The sequence below is a fragment of the Dasypus novemcinctus genome, chromosome 22 (assembly GCF_030445035.2).
Source record: "Dasypus novemcinctus isolate mDasNov1 chromosome 22, mDasNov1.1.hap2, whole genome shotgun sequence".
NCBI classification, from domain to species: Eukaryota; Metazoa; Chordata; class Mammalia; order Cingulata; family Dasypodidae; genus Dasypus; species Dasypus novemcinctus.
The window spans coordinates 73651969-73672520 of record NC_080694.1 but is presented as its reverse complement, the minus strand read 5'-3'; the positions used below and the strand labels follow the sequence as shown (position 1 = coordinate 73672520).

General features: G+C 47.5%; 1 protein-coding gene across 1 annotated transcript; it reads left to right on the top strand.

The window, feature by feature from the left end:
* Nucleotides 1-6343: 6343 nt before the first annotated feature.
* LOC101423766 (saoe class I histocompatibility antigen, A alpha chain-like) lies at nt 6344-9297 on the top strand. The gene is made up of 8 exons (XM_058285474.2): nt 6344-6471; nt 6604-6873; nt 7189-7464; nt 7586-7861; nt 7974-8081; nt 8471-8503; nt 8660-8707; nt 8871-9297. The coding sequence occupies exons 1-8, from the start codon at nt 6408-6410 to the stop codon at nt 8873-8875; spliced, it is 1080 nt and encodes a 359-aa protein (XP_058141457.1). The 5' UTR covers nt 6344-6407; the 3' UTR covers nt 8876-9297.
* Nucleotides 9298-20552: the final 11255 nt, after the last annotated feature.

The window sequence follows — 20552 nt, the reverse complement described above, 5'->3', positions numbered from 1 at the left end:
TTGCAACTTTCTCTTTACTGCCGTGGCCTGGAATTGAACCCCCCCCCCCATCTCCGAGGTGCACCTGTGCTGTCGTACCTGTGGATGGGATAACGTTGGGGAGACTCTTCACTACATCCATAGTGTCCTCTTGGCGACCTCCAGGAAAGACCCTCTCTCCAGTGTCAGTAAGGCGTTACCAGGTTTCTTGTGAATAACTGTCTAACGTGTATATTTTGGGCATTTTCACTAACTTTCCTCTTTGCATTGGATCCCAGGAAACTCAGAGCCAAGTTCAGGGATCCTCTGGAGTTAGAGGGTGAAAGGTTACGGCAATATGTGGCTGCTAAACATATTCCTGTTTCACTTTGTGTTTTTCTGGCTTTACTTTCACTTCAGGCCAATTTAGTCTCTTATTTAATTTTGAAAATCTTGTTCTGTGTGGTTTTGTTGTTGTTGTTACTTAGAGTCCCTCTGGGATGAGATGGGGTGAAAATAAATAATAACCCCCTCACCCTGCCAGTCCTGTCTTGGGGTGGAATCAGGCCAGGGACTTGGGGAGAGGCTGGAGAGAGATGGGGTGACAGGCCTTAGAGGGGTGGGGCAGGCCATGGAGCAGGGCTGGGGACTGTTCCCAAAGCACCTGGACCTGGGAAATGCCACATTTTGTAGTTTTCAAAATAAACTTAACATTGGAAAAAGTATTTAAATGTAAATTTATAACCTGAAATTGATAATAAAGGACAAATAGAAACAACTTAGACCAATATATTTGATAACTGAGACAAAATGGACAGTTTCCTTTAAAGAGACAAATGATCAAAACTGAATCAAGAATAGGAAATGTGGAATAGCCATGTATCAATTAAAGAAATTAAATTCATAATGAGAAATGATCCCACAAAGGAAACTCCAGGCTCAAGTGACTTACTGTTGAATTCTACCATACATTTAAGCAAGAATTTATATCACTACTGTGAAAATTCTTAGATAAAATAGAGAAGGAGGAAAAGACTTTCCAAATCATTTTGTGGGGCATCACCAAAGTCCGAGAATGGTATTAAAAGAAAACTGGTGGTGGTGAAGTTCATGGGTCCACTGGGCCAGGCTGTGGTGTCCACTTGTTTGGTCAAGCAGGCACTGGCCTGATTGTTCCTGTGAGGACATTTCATGGATTTAAATCATTAGTTCATTGATGGCATCTATGGCTGATGACATCTACAGTCAGCTGAGGATTTTGCCTTCAACAATGAGAGACGTCCCATCAAATCATTCAAGGCCTTAAAAGGAGAAGCGATGGTGTCAGCAGGCAGAAGAGGGAATCTCCATCTCTACTTCAGCCAGCTGCTCCTGGAAATTCACAGAAAACCTTCACTGGAGCTCCCAGCTTGCAGCCTGCCCTTTGGAATTTGGACTTGCCCATCCCTACAGTCACGTGAGACAACTCTTATAAAAATCTATTTCCATAGAGAACACTTAGTAATACAAACACTTTATAGCAATATCTCTCAGGAGCCCTTTTCAAAAAGAAGCAAATTGAATCCAAAATAATTTTAAAATGATAAGACATCATGACCAAGAAAGTTTTATCCCTGATGCAAGTAGGGGTGAATACATGAAAAGTAATCTAATTTATCATTTAACAGAATAAAGTACAGTAACAATAAGACCAACTCCATGTAGAAAAAGCATTTTAAAAGTGAACATTCTTTGATAATAAATTTCTCAGTAAACTAGGAATATAAGGCAACTTCTCCAAGGTGATAAAGGGCATCTGTGAAAAATCTACAGGTATCAGCATATTTTAGCACACAAGCCTAAAAACTTTCTAAGATCAAGAACAAGGAAAGGCTGTGCAATTGTGCCAATATTATTACACAATATAGTGTCAAGCAAAGGAAATAACAGACATACAGATTATAAAACAGAAGAGAAAGTGTCTCATTTTGCAGGTGGCAGGATCGTGTAATAGCAAATTCTGTAGTAAAAAATGTTCCTAGACTAGTGAGTATAGCAAGATTGAAGGTTTCAAGGACAATATACAAAAGTCACTTTTATTTCTATACAACTGTAAAATTAGGAAAATGAAAATTAGAAGATCAGTTTACAATAGCATAATAATAAAATGACTATGTATCAATTTACAGGAAGTGTGCAAGATCTCTACACTGAAATCCAAAAGTACTGCGGGAGGAAAGAAGCAAATCCTAAATAAATGTGGAGAAATACCATGTCAAGAAATGGAATACTCATTATTAAGGTATCAGATCTCCCCAAATTGGCTTATTGATTAAATACAATTCCAATCAAAATCATGGCAGGCTTCTGAAAAGAAATTGACAAGCTGATCGTATAATTTGTATGGAAGCAGAAAGGACTTTGTATAGCCAAAATGTTTTTTAAAAAAAATACCTATTTCAACTTTAAAAATAAAATAAAATAACAGGAAAAGGGAGCTCAACAAGTTATGGAAGCATTACTCCTAAAAAGTTCTGTCCAGGCACTTTTATCTCATCAGATTCCAGCTTCTCACTCCATTGTTCCTCTAGTGTTCAGAAAGATACACAGATGAAACAGATTAGTTAAATGCCTTAAAATGTTTTTAAGAAGAAATGTGGACGATCCACTGAGCAGATCTGAAACCTTTCTAGGAGCTCCAGTAGCAGCTCAGGGCAGTGTAGGTCAATGAACATAATAAAGAGCAGAAACAGAACCACAGGTGCACGTGCTCATGAAAACGGCTTCCCCTAATCCAGTGGGGAAGGACAGTCTTATCTACAAACAGTTGAAAGTTTCAAATACGGTTTTGACCCAAGGAGCTGGCGGGGGCGAGGCCGAGGGGACCTGGACAGCTAAGGCCCCCGAAGGAGAAACGACCCGGGACGCCGGGCTCCTGCGCTCAGCCTGGGGAAGGTCCCCCTTGGTGGGGGGATGGTGGGCAGGTGCCTGGTCGAGGGTCTGGGGAGGCGGGAGGGTCAGCCCTCGGGTTCGTGGAGTGCGTGGGCAGAACCTGGGCGGGTCTTCTCGCCCACCTCCCCACTGTCCACTAGGGTCTCCCGCCCGCAGGCCGCGTCCTGCCCTCTGCCCTCCAGGACCCACATCTCCGGGGCCTCCAGCTGCGAGGCCGCCTCCCCGCACCCAGCCCGGGTAGCACCAGCTCAGCTGATCAGGAGCTGAAGAAGCGCCTGCAGGTGGCCAAGGGCTCTGACCACAGGCTGCCCAGGGCTGGGGGGAAAGCGGTGAGAGGGGAGACCCTGGGGGTCCTGGAACCAGGGGCCGCGGCCTCCAGGAGCCACGGCCTCCAGGAGCCACACAGCCGCGCTCGCGCCTCCTTCGGGTCCTTGATTCCCCACCCAGTCTTAGGAAGGCTCTGGTGAGGGCACCCCTCAACCACTTCCCGTCCCTCACCCTGACTTCTCCTTCTATTCCTGGGTGTGTTTGGATTATACCATTCCTGCAAAACAGAAAAATGCTCAACACTTAACACTTATAACCAAGTACAGGCCAACACCTGCGTAATTACCATCCAGGTGAGAATAGAGACCTCCACCCCGCCCTGGCCAGAAGCCCCCTCCGCCTCTCACTGAGAAGACCCCGTCCCTCCCCTCACTGTGTCCACGAGGCTGCCCCTCCCCTCTGGCTCCTTCCCAGCCACTGTTTTGGCCTCCACCCCCAGTCGTCCCTATTTCCTCCCTCTCTTCTCCTGTCAGGAGCCCCCCTTGTTCCTAGGCCAATGCCAGGGGGCCTCACCCTCCCTCTCCCCAGATCCTCGAGTTGGGGAATCACGGATGGATTCCTGGAGGAGGCGCCCTCATGCCTGGAAGCAGCAGCAGGAACAAGCGTCAGGGCCGTGGGCGTCCAAGGACCTCTCCTAGGAGACGGGGAACTGGTGCTGGGGACCCTAGCTTGTGGTCCACCTTGGACCCGGGAACCAGAGGGAATGGTCTGGAGATCGTGCTCTGCCCTGAGGCCAGAGTCCACGGTCACCCCCAGGGAGGAAACGCCTACGTCAGCGTGGTCGCACAGACACTGCCCTGGATCGCGGGCGCCCCCTGATGTGCAGTTACTTGCCCAGATGCTGGGGGCGCAGGGAGACCCCGGGGAGGGCTCCCCTGAGGGCAAAGGGCAGCGCGGGTCTCTGTCCTCTGCCCGGTGGCCACGCGGGGGCGCCGCCGCGCTCTCTAGGATTCTGACGTGAGGAGGGTCGGGGTGGAGGGGGGCAGAGCTGGGGGACCTGGGGGCTCAGCACTGATGGGAAAGGGGGTGACGCTGCCTTCTGAGCATCCCTGGAATCCACTGGAGTCAGACTCCGGGGGATGCAGGGAGGGGGCGAGGAGGAGCTCAGCAGCCCTTGTGCTCCTCGAGGTTTCCATCTCTTCCAGAGCCCCCGCCCAGCCCGCTTGGAGCAGCCCCTGGGGGCACCGGAGAGAAGACACTTTTCATCTATTCTGTTCTTTTTCAGTGGGACGGTGTTGTTTTTTCTAATAAACTTTTAATCTTAGAATACTTTTAAATCTACTGAAAAATGGAGAAGGTGTTGAGAGAGCTCAGAGGCAACTCCGTTTCCCACATTGTTAACATCTTAATTCCTGGCCCTTTGCTCCTCTCATGAAGCGATGTTGATGCGCTGTTAGTAACTAACCTGAAGTCCATGTGGATTCCATTAGCTTCACCCCTGGTCCTCTCCCTGTCCAGGATCCCATCCAAGGCACCGCATCACATTTAGTTCCATGGGGTCTCCCTCAGCAACTCTGGCTGAGACAGTTTCCCAGACTTTCCTTGTTTTTTGTGTCCTTGACAGTTTTGAGGCATCTTGGTCAGGATGTGTAGACTGCCTCTCTATTTGAGTTTGGTTGATGTTTTTCTCATGGTTAGGCTGAGGCTGTGGGATTTTAGGGAAGGGGCTGCAGAGATGCCACATCTCAACAGCATAAGAAGAGGACGTGGTGTGACCCTGATTCACCTCTGGTGATGTGAGCTGGGTGTCCTGGCCAAGGCAGCGTTCTCTGGGATTGTTCAGGCTGAAGTTACTGTTCACGTCCCCTTCCATTGTCCTCCTTGGAAGGACGTCTTCTGTGCATCCACACTAAGGGGTGGGGATTATGCTCAACTCAGAGAGGGGGTGGCAAAGATGAAATTGCTTCAGTGTCTTGGCTGAATTACAGCCCTTTTCACCTACAGCAGTTGCTGTGAGAGTCCCTATGGGAACACCATGGTGCACTTGAGAAGGGTGCTGAGAATAATTTAAAGAACTTCTTAGAGGAAGCAGATATGGCTCAAGCAATTGAGCTCCTGCCTACCATAGGGGAGGACTGTTGAGTTTTAAGAGCTCTTTATGTATTCTGGGCAGAAATCCTCTATCAGAAATGTGATCTGAAATATTTTATCCCTGTGGCTTGAGCCAATGATAAAATGTAAGCTCGCAGGAGAAAATGAGAACTTTGGAAAACTGGTATCCCTCACCCTAAGCTTGACAGCTTTCCAATACACACACATTTTCTGGTGGGATCTGTGTTCATTTTAGAAGGGTGACTTTTGGCAATATATACAGAAATGTGTGAACACTGAAAGATGTACTTAACCCAGTGGGCAAATGTGCTACTTTAAAATTTTCATGCATTAGTACAAAATCCATTTAATGTGCAAAGACAGATCTGAGGATTTCCATGTCACAAGATGAAATATTCAACAATATGATTTCAGACTGCAAGTCAACTTTAGAAAGTACAGTCTTGTGCTTTTAGTGTAGTATCAAAGGTGAATGTCAATGCTCACCTGAAAAGGCTATTAAAAACTTTCCTCTCTTTTCCTACATTTATATCTGAGGCTGAATTTTTGTTCAAACTCAAATAACAGATTGAATGTAATATGAAAGTCCAGGGGTGCTCTATTGAGACTGCTGAGAAAGATTTGCCAAATTGTAAATTGATCCACTCTTTTATTACGTTGTTTTCTTTTCGAATTAGTTATCAACGTGTCGTGAGTTTTGGTATAAATACTCATCTACGGGAATTAGTATTTTAATTCCATTTTAATTTCTAGCATGGCTGGCACCAGTAGGGGTCTCCCACATCCCCTCGGGGTCCTCACTGATCTATAAGCTGTGAAGTCAGGACCAGGCCTCACGACAGGGTGACAGTGCTCGGGGCAGGGGAGGGGTCGGGCAGTCCAGGACCCGGTCTCGCTCTCAGGGTCCCCCGAGGCTGGCGTGATGGGGGGAGGCCGAGCGGGGAGTCCCCGGTCCCCGCAGTTTCACTTCTTCTCCCAACCCGAGTCAGGCCCTTCTGCCCCGACACTCGTGACGCGGGCCCGGGCGGCCTCCCATTGCGGGCCCGGTTCTGGGGAAGCCAATCGCGGCCCCGCGACCCAGATATAAAGCCCGCCCCGCCCCGCCCGGACTCAGCTTCCTCCAGACCCGGGGTCCAGCCATGGCGCCGGGGACCCTCCTCCTGCTGCTCTCGGGGGCCCTGGCCCTGACCCCGACCCGGGCGGGTGAGTGCGGGGGTGGGGGGCTGCCCGGAGGGGGTGGGGGGACCTGGGGGGTAGGACCCCCGAAGCCGCGTCCCCCTCGCTGACCCCCACGATCTCCACGCCAACCCCCGCCCCTTTTCTGCCACCCCCCAGGCCCCCACTCCCTCAGGTATTTCGAGACCGGCGTGTCCCGGCCCGAGCGCGGGGACCCCCACTACATCGCCGTGGGCTACGTGGACGACACGCAGTTCGTGCGGTTCGACAGCGACGCGGCGAGTCCGAGGATGGAGCCGCGGGCGCCGTGGATTCAGCGAGAGGGGCCCGAGTACTGGGAGCGGGAGACGCGCATCTGCAAGGGCAACGCGCAGACTTACCGTGTGGACCTGCGCAACCTGCGCGGCTACTACAACCAGAGCGCGGCGGGTGAGCCACGGGCCAGGGGTCCGCGCACGGCCGGGACCCCCAGGACGGGCCGGGGTCGCCCGAGGCTCGGTCCCCACTGCACCCCGAGGCCGCGGGACCCGGACCCCACCCGGGAGGGGCTTTTCCTCGGTTTCGTTTTCAGTTTAGACCAATCAGCGCCGGGGGCGGGGCGGGGGGGGGGCAGAACTAGCCCGGGAGCGGGGTCTGGGGGGGGAGCCGCGGGGTGAGGGTGGGCGGGGCTAACGTGGGGCGGGGCCAGCGGTGAGGGTCGTAGGCGGGGCCTGTGGGCGGGGCTGACCTCGGGGGCGGGGCCAGGGTCTCACACCCTCCAGGTGATGTCTGGCTGCGACGTGGGCCCCGACGGGCGCCTCCTCCGCGGGTACTATCAACACGCCTACGACGGCGCCGACTACCTCGCCCTCAACGAGGACCTGCGCTCCTGGACGGCGGCGGACACGGCGGCGCAGATCAGCCGGCGCAAGTGGGAGGATGCCGGTGAGGCAGAGCACCACAGAGCCTACCTGGAGGGCAGGTGCGTGGAGTACCTGCAGAGATACCTGGAGAGCGGGAAGGAGACGCTGCTGCGCACAGGTACAGGGGGGCGGGGCGCCCCAACCCCAAATGTCCTGTCCATTCCTGGTGGTCACACGAGCATTACTAGAATGGCCAGGAGAGAAATGGAAAGTTCCTGCAGTTTCTGACCTTCCCGCAGACCCCCCAAGTTCACACGTGACCCGCCACCCCACCCCTGACCGTGGGGTCACCCTGAGGTGCTGGGCCCTGGGCTTCTACCCGGCGGAGATCACGCTGACCTGGCAGCGGGACGGGGAGGACCAGACCCAGGACATGGAGTTTGTGGAGACCAGGCCTGCGGGGGACGGAACCTTCCAGAAGTGGGCGGCTGTGGTGGTGCCTTCTGGGGAGGAAGAGAGATACACGTGCCAGGTGCAGCACGAGGGGCTGCCCGAGCCCCTCACCCTGAGATGGGGTAAGTGGGACGAGGTGGGGGCCTCTTCTAGGGAAGCAGGAGCCCTTCTGAGCTCCTCCAGAGGGTCAGGGCTGAGCCTGGGGTCAGGCCCCTGACCTTCTCCCCTTCTCAGAGCCGCCTTCCCAGCCCCCCATCCTCATCGTGGGAATCGTGGCTGCCCTGGTCATCCTTGGAGTGTCCGTGGTGGCTGGAGTTCTGATCTGGAGGAGGAAGAGCTCAGGTAGGGCAGGGGCGGGTCTGAGGTTTCTTGTCCAGGGGGGTTTCCAGCCCGGGTAGCCATGTGCCCTGCCCCTTCCTGGTACCGTGAAGCCTCTCCTCACACACCTGCCCATCCAGTCTGGGCCTGTCACTACACTTACTTTATAAACCTGTGAGAGAAGTAGGACAATGTCCCCAGTGATGACGTGGAGGCCCCTGTTCCCAGCAGTCAGAGGGAAGGGGCTGCTGAGGACAGACCTCCAGGAGGGCAGAAGGTCCAGCCCACACATCCCCCACCTCGTGTTTCCTGATCCTGCCCCGGGTCTGCAGTCATGTTTCTGGTATCTTCCCTGGGTCCAGGACTAGTTCTCAGGACCTCATGTCCTGCTCTCACTAGTTGTTTTTCCACAGGTGGAAAAGGAGGGAGCTACGCTCAGGCTGCTTGTAAGTGGGGGACGTAGGGGGAGGCGGTGTGGAGGGTCAAGGCTGACCTGAGGCTTTGGGGAGTGTAGACGGAGCCCACGGGGCAGCCCACCCCGTCACTCCTTGACTCACATCTCCCTGTGGCTCTGACCAGACCCTGTGTTTGTTCCTCTCCAGCCAGCGACAGTGCCCAGGGCTCTGATGTGTCTCTCGAGGCTTCTAAAGGTGAGACCCTGGGGGCCTGAAAGGGGAGAGGGGATGGGCCGAGAGGACACACCTGGGTCCTGGGGATTCCTTGGATGTGGACGTGAGGACTGTGGAGGGCTGGTCACGACGTCAGCATTTACAGAGACGACCTGAACGTGCTCTTGATTGTTTTCTTCTGTAGCGTGACAAAGCTGCCTCGTGGGGGACGGAGACATTCCAGAGCTGTTCACGCCCCTCGTGTGACCTCAAGACCCCCTTCCTTTGGGTGTGAAGACTTTCCTTCCTCAGCTGGCATCTGTGTGTCTGCTTTCCTGTTGTATCCTGGAGGATGGGGAGGTAGCTCACCCCTGCCCCCACGTCTCCCACACTGACCTGTGTTCCCTGCCCCGACCGACCGTCCTGCTCAGGAGAGCTGGGTGTGGAGCGTCCACAGCCCTGTCTTACTTCATGGTGCCCTGAGCTGCCCCTTCCTGCTTCCCTTGAGAATGAGAACCTGGGATGATTTTGCTTTTACAAATTCTTGCTATTAGGTGGGATCAAGGATTCAATTGAGGGAAAGGAAGATTCTTAAAAAAGAGGAAATAAAAAGAATTGAGAACCTTCCAGAATTTTTTGTATACTGTGCTAAATGTTAACTGGGGAACCAAGGTGGACAGGGCTGTGTCCAGTTGGTGCTCTGTCCTCGTGGGCTTCACACTGAGGAGGAGTGATGTTTTGACTTTATTTACCTCCTAGAGGTTTGGTCCTTCTCTGCCGCCTGCCCTCCTCTCTGCCCTTACCCAGCTCCCCTGACCCCAATGCTGGCTGCAGCCCAAGCCCATGGATGTGTAGAGCAGACCCTAGTGTAGACCCACAGGTGGGCAGTGGGGTCTTAGCCTGGATTGCCCTTGTCCTGGGGGAGTTGAAATTGTGCTGTAGTCATGGGGGTGGAGGGGAGGGGGGAGAGCAGCACTTCTGAGGACAGTCCTGGTGGCCTCAGGGTCACCTGAGTGGAGGTTGTGCCGTCGCTGCTGGGAGACCACAGCTGTGTTAGGAAAGGCCCTGGGGGTCCTCACTGACCACTCCTGCACCTGGTGCTGGTGGAGGACTGAGCAGGACGCCCCTTTTAGCTTCTGGGAACATTTGTGAACTAAAAACAGCTGAAATCTCCATCCTCGGTGCAGGGAAGGTGCTGTGTGAATTTGGGGGTCAGTGCGGGCCTCACTGAGGTTTTGACCTTTGAGGACAGCTTGAAGGTCATGAGGGGCGTGTCCCTGAGGATGTCCTGGAAGGTCTTCCCAGGCAGGGAACTGGGCAGTGCGACACGATAGGCAGGGGTGGCCTGTGGTTCTGGGAGGGCAGGAGGCCGGAGTGGAGCTCAGTGATCCAAGGACCACACTCGAGTGACTGCACAGCTCTGGCACCACATCTGGAAGACACGTGGACCAGGGACCCGCAACTTCTCTGCACAGGAACCTCCTGACACCCCACAAGGATCCAGAAGGTCTGGGGGAGCACGAGGTTCTGTGTCCATAACAAGGGGGTGCTGAGCTGCTGAGTTTCAGGTCCATCTTTACAGCAAGAACCAGACCAGGGAGGCCCCGTGTCTGTGCTCCAGCTCCCTGGGGTGGTGGGATGTGCCTTCTGGGCTCTCGCCCCATGTCCTGAGACAGGGGTCTGGGGAGAAGCCCGAGAGCTTCATCATGAGCCCCTCAGGCCGTCCTGGCTCAAGTGAAGCTTGTTCTCCAGTGATGAGCGTAGTGCCCCACGTGGAGCCTAAACCATGTAAAAAAGTCCTTTCTGGAAAGAAAAGGAGGAAATCTATCATCAGTTATGAGGGTGTGTTGGGAAATGAATGTGCTTTCTCTACGATGGGGTATAGCCAGGTGGGGATTTATAAAGTGGTTCAAAATTCTCCATAAATTAAAGCTCTGAATTGTTGCTATGTGACTCTATTTCTTAATGGAAGTTAATGTGGTGCATTGTGGGCACTCGGGTTTGGTTGGACAAGTGGGTGACTAATAAACAACATCTTTCCACTCATTCTCTTATAGTCTGTTATGATTTCACCTTTTTTTCTATGTCAGATTATCTTCACAAATAATAAGGGGCATTGCTGGATGGATAAGTGATTTCTGAAAAGATCTCTCCCTGTCTTCTTCTCATAGTAGGATTAAAAATACCCAGATCTCTAAGAATTCAAGGATCACGTGTACACTGGGATTTCATATACATTTTATATTTCTTTGTACGTGAACGTTTCTGTGGAGAGGGACCAAACCTTTAGTTTTTACGTGGCCCCATAAGAGTCTAATACACCCCCCAGGTTTAGACACTGCCCTACTCCAGGTTGGTCATGACCAGCTGGTCAGCAACCTTTTCAGCAGACCCAAGGACACGATGTAAACGCTCCTCCATTGCTTGCGTGTCTCCACTCTGGGACACGATAAGGTATAGGCTCCCTTGTTGCTCTCAGGCTCAGTCTCCATCTGGATCTCACTGTGGCTGGTAAATGGTCCACAGAGCAGTGCTGGCCCCTGACCACACTGAGGAGCGCTGGTGGAGATGGACCGTGTTCCCGCACCTGCCCTGGTGTCCAGTGCCAGGAAGGAGTCAATGGGTAGTTAAGGGATTCCATTTTGAGTTATAACGTAGGTACACTTATAAGGCTTTCTCTTCCACTGCAGAGAACTAAAAATAATAGGTAAAATACAAGAGCATCTAATTAGCATTATAGAAAAAGAGTAATCATTCAGCCTAAAATATCCACATGGAGAGACATCTAAAGAGAAATTGCATTCATCCTGTGATCATGAGTCAAATCTGAAAATTGTATCATTAATTTCCTGGGCTCACATGCTGAAGTAGACAGGAGCTGATTCCAAACCTTGTTCTTGTGGGGAGTGAAAGAGTCAGTCAGTCCACCACCCTGGAAATCTAGGAACCCAAAGGTTCATAGCCTCGGAGTAAGGAATCTGTCTTCTCCCCCAAAGAAGAGTGTTCTGAGGAAATGTGCCTTTTAGCCAAGGGTGGGGGCTGAGTGGTGGGAAGGGGGAAGCAACAGTTTTTAAGGAATTATAACCACCAGCCAGACCCCCTGTGGTTTGTTGTCCAGATGTGCCTCACCTGTGGAACAAAGTAACTTCAAGCTATGGATTTAGCCTGCAATATCCTGGATTGGTGGTGATCTGAAAATTGGAAGAAGGCAACAAGAGCCTCCAGAGAATTCCATGTTTGACCTCTGTGTCAAAGATTTTACATGATTTCAAAAAGAAGATTTGGAGCTCAGAGCAAGAAATAGATAAATGAAATAGAAAAAAATCAACATGATCAATAATGAGAAAGAATAGATCAAAAACAGAGGCTCAGAAAACTTCGATGTTGGAATTATGAGATGTAGAGTATAACATAACCCAAATTATTTAGTGTAAAGAGAAAACGCTTACCTTGACTATTCCTGCAGAACATGGGAAACTAAAAATGACCTAGCTGATTTTTGAAAGAACCAGATATACTTCTCAGAAGTTAAAAAATATCATAAATTGAATTAGATACTCAGTTGGGAATTGTGCTTGGGATTATGATGTAGAAAGAGCAACCTGCCATACACAACTTCAAATTCAAATAAATAGAAAAAACAATATTTTTCAGACACTGGAGAACAGATAGGATGAGGATTTATTGGCTAAGATGAGGATTACAAAAGAGGTAAGTTCTACAGTTGTCCAAAGCAAACAGCAGGAGGGAAATAATAAATTTAAGACCAAAAATAAGGAAAATAGAACATAGAGAAAAAGAATGATTCACAAAACTTGTTTGATGGGGAAATACCAGTACATTTTTTTAAACCTGTGTTTAGACTGATCAAGTTAAAAAAGACACAAACTACCAATATCGGGAATGAAAGAAAGGTTATCTATACAGTGTCTTTAGAAAGTATAAGGACAAGGGAACATGTCAATAGACTTCTCAACCTAGATGAAATGAACAGTTTCCTTGAAAAACACAAATTACAAAAGAAGAAAGAGAAAATTTTGCTTATACCTGTATCAGTTGTAGAAACTGAATTAGTATTTGAAAACCTTCCCATAGAATAAACTCCAGGCCCAGAAGGTCTCATTCCTGAATTGTATCAAACACATAATGAAGAAATAGTATCATTTCTATGCAAACCCTCTTGCATATTAAAGGAGGAACAATTACCAATTCCTGTTCCAGTCCAGTGTTGCCCTCATTCAAACCAGGCAAAGACATCACAAGGAAAGCGAAGTACAGAACACTGTCCCTCATGATCCTGGGCATAAAATTCCAAACAAAACATGAGGGAGCAAACCAAATGCAAAAACACATAAAGAGTATTGTAGATCATGCGAAATTGGACTAGCTGGGAATGCAAAGGTGGTTTAATATCTGCAACTCATCTCTGTTCTCCAAATTAAATAGAATAAAGCACAAACACCATGTCACCAATACTGCAGATGCAGGAAAAGCACTCGCCAAAATGCAATTCCTTTTCAAGACAAACCCTCTGAGCAAACTAGGAATAGAAAGCAGTTTCCTCTATGTGGATCCAGGCATCAGTGAAAGTCTATGCTAACATCATACTCAGTGATGACAGGCTAAATGCTTTCTTCCTAAGATCAACCAGTTAGAGAAGTCCACTCACACCATTTTTTTAACTTCATTCTGGACATCCTAAGGGTATTAGCCACCCAAAGAGGTGCTGATGCAAAATACCAGAAATTGGTTGGTGTTTATAAAAGGTTATTTATTTGGGGTAGAAGCTTACAGATACCAGGCCATAAAGCATAGGTTACTTCCCTCACTGAAGTCTATTTGGAGCAAGATGGCTGCTGACATCTGTGATGGTTCAGGCTTCCTGGGTTCCTCCCTTCCTGGGGCCTGCTTTTCTCGGAGTTCAAGGTTCCTCTCTTCCTGGGTCTTGCTTCTCTTTCCTCTGTGAGCTTACTTGACAGGGCTCCAGCTTAAGTCTTCAGGATCAAACTCCAACATCAGACATCTTTAGCCCTGTTCTTTGCTGTGCCTTTTATTTGTAAGTCCCCACCTACCAAGGGTAGGGACTCAACATCCTAATCATTACTCAATCAAGCCCAGGTCCAGATCAGATTACAAACATAATACAATATCTAATTTTGGAATTCATAACCATAGCAATCTGGTATACTAAGCAATGCAAGAAGGCAAGAAATGAAATGCAAGACCTATAGAGAGTAAAGGAAGAAGTAAAACTGCCATTATTTGCAACCAGCATGATTGTATATGAGAGAAAACCATTAAAAAATCTCCACAAATTATCAGAATAAAGAAATGAATTCATCAAGGCCACAGGATGGAAGGTTATTACATAAATATTAATGCTATTACTAACAATAATGATGACAACCATAAAATGAAATTTTAAATATCTTCCACTTATAAATATTTATCAACACTTACAAATATTGTAAAATCCTTATCTAACACCATGTGGTATCTTGCATTGGATCCTGGAACAGAAAAAGTAAATGCCATTTGTGGAAAAACTGGTGAAATACAAATAAAGCCTGTAGTTTCAGCAATTATAATAAACTAATCATTATTTCTTAGTGGTAACAAATTACAATGCTTGTGTAAGTACTAACTACAGTGGAAACTAGGTGAAGGATAACTGCAGCTGCCTGTACTATCTTATCAACTTTTTTGTAAACTAAAAATTATTCTAATATTTAAAAATCTTTATTTAAAATTGGAAAAGTGTATTTGGAAATAAATTTAATGAAAAGGATGAAAATCCTTTAGACTGACAATTGCAACACATTGCAAAGGGAAATAAAAGCAGACCTGAAAATATGAGGGATAGACCTTGCTCATGGATTGGAAAATCATTATTCCTAAAATTATACTGTAAAGGATCTTGTAGATAAGGGGTTCTTAAAAGGGGGTCCATGAGCTTGTAAAAAAAAAAAAACATTATTCTTGTGGGGATGTGTTGGTGCAGGTGTGGTATATTTATTAAATAACACACAGGATAGTGTGGACTTAGTAAGGGGTCCATGGTTTTCCCCTGACTGGCAAAGGGGTCTGTGGGAAAAAAGGGTTAAGAACCCCTGTGTTTGATCAACAAAAAGAGAGAAGTCATTGTTGTCAATACTGAATTAGAAGTAATTTTTGAGAAGCCTTTTGGATGGACAGGAAGTGTGTTTGTGTGTGGTATGTACATCTATCTACCTGTATATAATTTCTGTTGTTAATTGTCCCCACTAGAATTCTGAATTACCATCTAATGCCACTTGCCATACAAGGGTGGTTCAAAATAAGGATCAATTGATGAAAGTATTTTGTCACATTAATAGAACAATGATCATCACAAATAATGCAGAAAAAGCAATTGAAAAAAAATCCAGCATCCCCTCTTTTTTGTTGTTTTTTCCTCCCCCTCCCTCACCTGCCCCCCTCCCCTCCTGTTCTCCCTTCCCCTCCCCTTCCCACTTGCTGCTGGTTTTTGCTGTTTGTGTCCATTCTCTGTGTGATCTTCTGTATCTTTCTCTTTTTGTCTTCTCTTCCCATTTTTCTTCTCCAGGATTCACTGGGATTCGATCCTGTGGACCTCTGATGTGGAGAGAGGTTCCCTGTCACTTGTGTCATCTCAGTTCCTGGTCTCTGTTGCACCTTGCCTTGACTCTCCCCTTCATCTCTCCTTTGTTGTGTCATCATCTTACTGTGTGACTCACTTGCACGGGCACTGGCTCGCTGTGCAGGCACTCACACAGGCACTTGTGTGGGCACTAGCTCACTGCACAGGCATGCTTTTTTGTTTCCCCAGGAGGCCCAGAGATTGAACCCCGGTCCTCCCATAAGGTAGGCAGAAGAGAAATCACTTGAGCAAAATCTGTTCTTAATGAAAGTACACAGAATTAGCAATAGAAGGAAACTTCTTCAATATGCTTAAGGGCACAATATGAAAAACTCACAGGCAGCATCACATTCAATGTCAAGAGATAGAAAAGTTTCCCCTATGATTAGGCAGAAGATAGGTATGCCCACTGTGGCAGTTTGAAATCATTTTATGAATCCCAAAAAGAGAAATACTAGGTTTTAAATGAGCCCATTCCTATGGGTGTGAGACCCATTTGACTGGATTACATCAGGGGGCGTGATTCATGTTGAGTCTCCACCCTCTTACTGGGTCTGATATAAAAGGAGATGTGGAGAGTAAAGGGAGGAGGCACTTGATTCTGCAATGTGAGAGTGAGGATTCCTTAAGTACAAAGCCCCCAAGAGGCTGGTCCAGGGAGCAGCTCAGGAGGAGAGGAGCTGCTGGGTGCCTAGAGCACAGCTGAACTTGGGAAGAGAGCAGAAGAGTGGAGAACAATAAAGGAGGCCTGGAAGGAGACAAGCCCTGTGCCTGGCCACTCACAGCTGAGCTCCAGGGAATGGAAGATTCTGGAGGGGAAGGCAGGGAGCTCCACAGAGATGAGCGCCATCTTGCTTCTCCACATGGGAACACACCAGGATCCACAGTCGCTGACTTGGTGAGAAAGCACCTCTTATTGAAGCAGGCTAGTAAGGTAGGGAATCAATAGATGGATCTGGAACCTGGCAGAGAGTCCATGAGACATCAGTAACCCCCAAGATGTCTGCTAGAAGACCCTCCCCAAGGTTCTGCCTCTCAGAAGAAGACCTCCTCTAGAAGCCAGGAGAAGCCCGGGATATTCCCCAAGGACTTTATCATTGGGCCCTACTGGGAGAGAGATGGGAGAAATAAGCAATTGAAATGGTGAGCAGCTGGGGCTCCTCCCCTTCCATAACCAATGGGGTGGGAAAATTAACAGTTCAAAGAGTGGTGCCAGGCCTGGTTCACTCTCTTGCCTCTGGACCCCGACTCTGGCTGCCTTCTCCCCTCCTTGGACCACCGCGCAAGTAAACCTGGGGATTTATAACCTGTAATGGGAAACTGTAGCCTGTAAACCAGCCCTCTTTATCACTTTTCAGCCCCTTCCTCTCTACCTGGAACTCCTGGTCTGTTATTTTCTCCCATTTCTCTTACCTCCCTACCTAAATAAATTACTGGCCTAACTCACCTGATGTGTTCTTGAAATTCATTTCTGCAGCATAGTTAAAGAACCTAAATAAAATCTGGTAACAAATTTGGAAGTCAGCCAGGGCTTTTTGGTGAGTGAAACTATGGCCTACAGCTCTTTTAATGCCTTCCTTTGGCTCTCCATTTTACACGGGTTCACCTACAATCCCCCAAAGGATGTAATTCTGGGAGGGAAGGGGCCAGGGCACAGGAATTCTCTGCATCCATGCCGTGGGCCCAGGCTTGTGAGATCTGACCCCAGCCAGGATGGCTGGGTGATAGGGCAGTGGTAAATCACAGCCCTGCCAAGACGGAGGTTCCCCAGTATAGTGCCAGGCCCTGCAAACTTCCGTTCCAAGCCCTTTTAGCAGCTGGGGTCTTAGCCCTTGGTCCTGCCTGCTGCTGCCTTCTCCAACCCTCTCCCCTCAGGGGCAGTGTGGCAATGGCAGAAAGCCTGCGGGACTTGCCCCTCCCAGCAGGTCCATGCCTTTGCAAGCAGCTTTCCTGTCCAACCACAGCCAGCTACCTGGGGGATGAGGTGGGAAGGCAGCAGGTGGAGCCACAATGGATCCCATGGGAGTTCCCTTCCCCAGGGGGCCACAGGCCAGGATACCCCTGATCTAACCTGAATCCATGTTCTACCTTCCTACTGCTTGCTACTGAATTTCTCTTGCAGGTTTGTGTTAGGATGCTTTGTTAAGTCTTAAAAGCTGTGAAACTGGAAAAATACCTTTGCTAGCAAGGAAGCTATTGCCTCAGGACCCCAAGTCCTGTTAGCTAGGATAATTAACCTCTAACCACTTAATGACCTCTTGATGGCTGGTTTAACTGGGAAACCATCAGAAGGTAAAGTCATAAAACCAGGATGGCTTTGAAAAACTCTAAGAATAGGAAGAAGTTCCTTGCCCCTTCTCAAAGGAAGGAGCAATATTGAGGAAGGAGCAATATTGAGGAAGGAGCAATATTCAAGGAAGAAGCACTTTTCAGCTTGGCAGCCTCAGGTTGAAATCTATTCAGCCTGTCTTCCAAGCCCAGAATGCAGCCCTGAGAATGTCTGATGGAAGGGCCTCTGTGATTCCCTGGGGTGGTAGGAATCAGAGAACAGCCAAATGTTTCCTGAGATTTAACTGAGGAACTTCTGTCTGGGTCACAGCACAGCCAGTCTCAGATGCTGAAAGAGTCAGGGGTGCTGAGATCCAGAGCAGGAAACTGAATGGCCCCCACTCCTTGATCCTATCCACTCAGACAGCAGCCGAAAATCCCCTGAGAGACAGACATCTCAGGGGCTTTGATTTCAGTCCACTGCTTGTCTCCCACCAACTTGGCTTTGGTGCACTTATCTGATCACCAGAGGAAGTATCACATATCCCCCAGCCCACAGGCATGCCTGTCAGCCAGCAGGCTCTGAAAACTGAAATTCTCAGAACACTGGGACAGAGCATCACCTCCAGATTATGTGGAGTGGTGAATGTTTTAGTCAACTAGGATTCTGGAATGCCAGGTTAGTCAACTAAAAAGGTGCTTCTTTGTTCTTCCTAGAATGATGGGCATGGTCTCTAGCCCACCAGTAAACTCCCCATAGGAGTCTCTTCTCAGGAATCAGGAAATTCTACCTACTGCTGGTCCACGTGGCCACAGTAGAGCTGAGAGCAGCCTCTGTATAGGACCCTGAATTCCAGTTAAACCAGTGTAAGAAAAGAGAACAGATAGATCTGAGGCCCAGAAACCTATGCCGTGTCTCCTTAAAGAAATGAGAAAATAAACCTCAAACTCCAACTAACTCCCTTTTAGAAACAGCCTTCTGAGTTTAACCTCAGTTGTGCCTATAAAAGGTATGAATAGTAATTAAGATTTAAAAAACCTCTCATGCCATCAGTTAAGAACAAAGAGTTCCTAGAAATGCTAAAGATATAAAATTCTCTTCTGTTTTAATCTATGGTCACTAGGTGTTCAACTTTAAAATCTGTGTTTAACTTTATTAGTTTGCTTGTGCCTAGGAAATCAGATTTGGGGTTCACCTGTTACAAATTGGATAACAGTGAAAGGTAATCTAAAAATAAGTTTTTAAATGTTAATACTGTTCTGAAGTAGGTTTAATGTATAAATCACAAGTAGAATTTATTTAATTGACAGAAAAGCAGAGAAACTTAACAAAGTCGTTACTGATAAAATTCTTGTGGCTTAGTAAAGGTACCCAATTCACCTTAAAGGAAAAACTTACTAGAAAGTGTAGCTAAGAGTTAAGATCATTTATAAATGCCTTTATATTACAAAACAGTGGAAGGATAATAACTGAAGTCACATTTGGCAAGAATTAGCATAAACCTACTATTGTAAATGTAAATTCTAAACTGACCTTACCTTCATTTATGGTCATTTCAAGCCTAGCCTCACCCCTTGCCTTTGCCTATGGTTATTTCATAACAGCTTCTGCCCCTATGACTCAGGGGAAAGCAAACTTGAGACATCCCTGTCTCCTGTCCTACTGGTATTAGTGACCCTGCTTTCTCTCATGGCTCCAAGTGTAGACTAAATTGCTGCCTGGTGGAATTCTTGACCCTTGGAGTTGAATGTCCAGTCTTCCAGTCCAGCAGCTGCTGCAGTCCTGTTATCTCTGAGGACTAGGAAGTGAAGGAGGCCTCCTGCCTTGACTGTCAGGGTTCCTAAAAGTGGCAATTCATGAGAGAAACCAGTTTCCCTGAGGTTTTGATAGCCTCAGTGAATATCCATAGAATTAGTCTTGCTCATCCAAAGTCTGCTATAGTCAAAGTTAAATATAAAGTTCTGAAGCAAAGGGAAAATTGTAAGAAAGCATTGGGGACATTTTGGTTATAAATCATTAATCAAGGAACAAATTCTTGTGCAAAGCTACATGGCCATAGTATAAATTAGAGGAAAAAAGCCTTCAGGGAGATCTTTCAATGTTGTTTTACAGTTGAACTTTTGTAAAGGAATGAAAATTTTAAGTAACTAAACTATGCTTCTGTGTCAAACTATTTATGCCTGCCTATTTGCTCAGTGTATATCTTCATACATTGGGATGATAATATCAAATTAACAAATGAAAACTCTAAGTCCATATTTAATGAAATTAAGTTAAAGAAATGTAGATCTGCCCTCTTTTAAATGCACGAAGTAAATTCTACTGGTTCCTCATTGTAATCTAAGGTAAATTAACCAATCTATGTGGTTGTGGTTAATTTTAAAGAGTTTGAAAGGCCACCTTCTAAACTGAAGTATTTGAATGGTTAGTTCTAAGGAGACATTATTAGCTAGAAACCTAAATTGATATTAATGGCAAAAAATAACTTCATAGCAGTGAAACATTTCTGAAAGTTACCTCAGTGTGCATCTTCAAGGGGTGGTAATGAAAAATTACCTTGATTCCATTGGGATTCTTCAGTTTTCATTGAAAAAAATGGAAAAGGTAGTTTTTCCTCTACTACTAAAATAAAATAGCTGCTAATTAATGTCTTCATGGTAAAAAAGTAAAAGAAGTATTAAAAATTAAGTTCATTCGATATGCAACACATTGCATTGGAAATGTTTAAAAAGTGTATAAAAGTCAAGAGATAGACTTCAGCACTGTCAAACTCTCTTGTGCATTCAAGCCAGGCCAACAATACACTGCAGGTTGCCTCTCCATTTGAGTTATTGCTACATTGGTCACTGACCCCTAAAACAATAAAGATATCTACTGTGTCTCTGGTTGTGCTCCTGAAGTCAATGAAAACGACATTGCAGTTTCAAACTCCTGCAGCAGCCAACAATGGCTCAATACGGCCAAATATACAAATGATATTG

Coding starts and splice junctions, on each gene's coding strand:
- LOC101423766 (XM_058285474.2), top strand. CDS start 6,408: ATGGCGCCGGGGACCCTCCTCCTGCTGCTCTCGGGGGCCCTGGCCCTG. Junction 6,472..6,603: donor CCTGACCCCGACCCGGGCGG/GTGAGTGCGGGG, acceptor GCCACCCCCCAG/GCCCCCACTCCCTCAGGTAT. Junction 7,465..7,585: donor GGAGACGCTGCTGCGCACAG/GTACAGGGGGGC, acceptor ACCTTCCCGCAG/ACCCCCCAAGTTCACACGTG.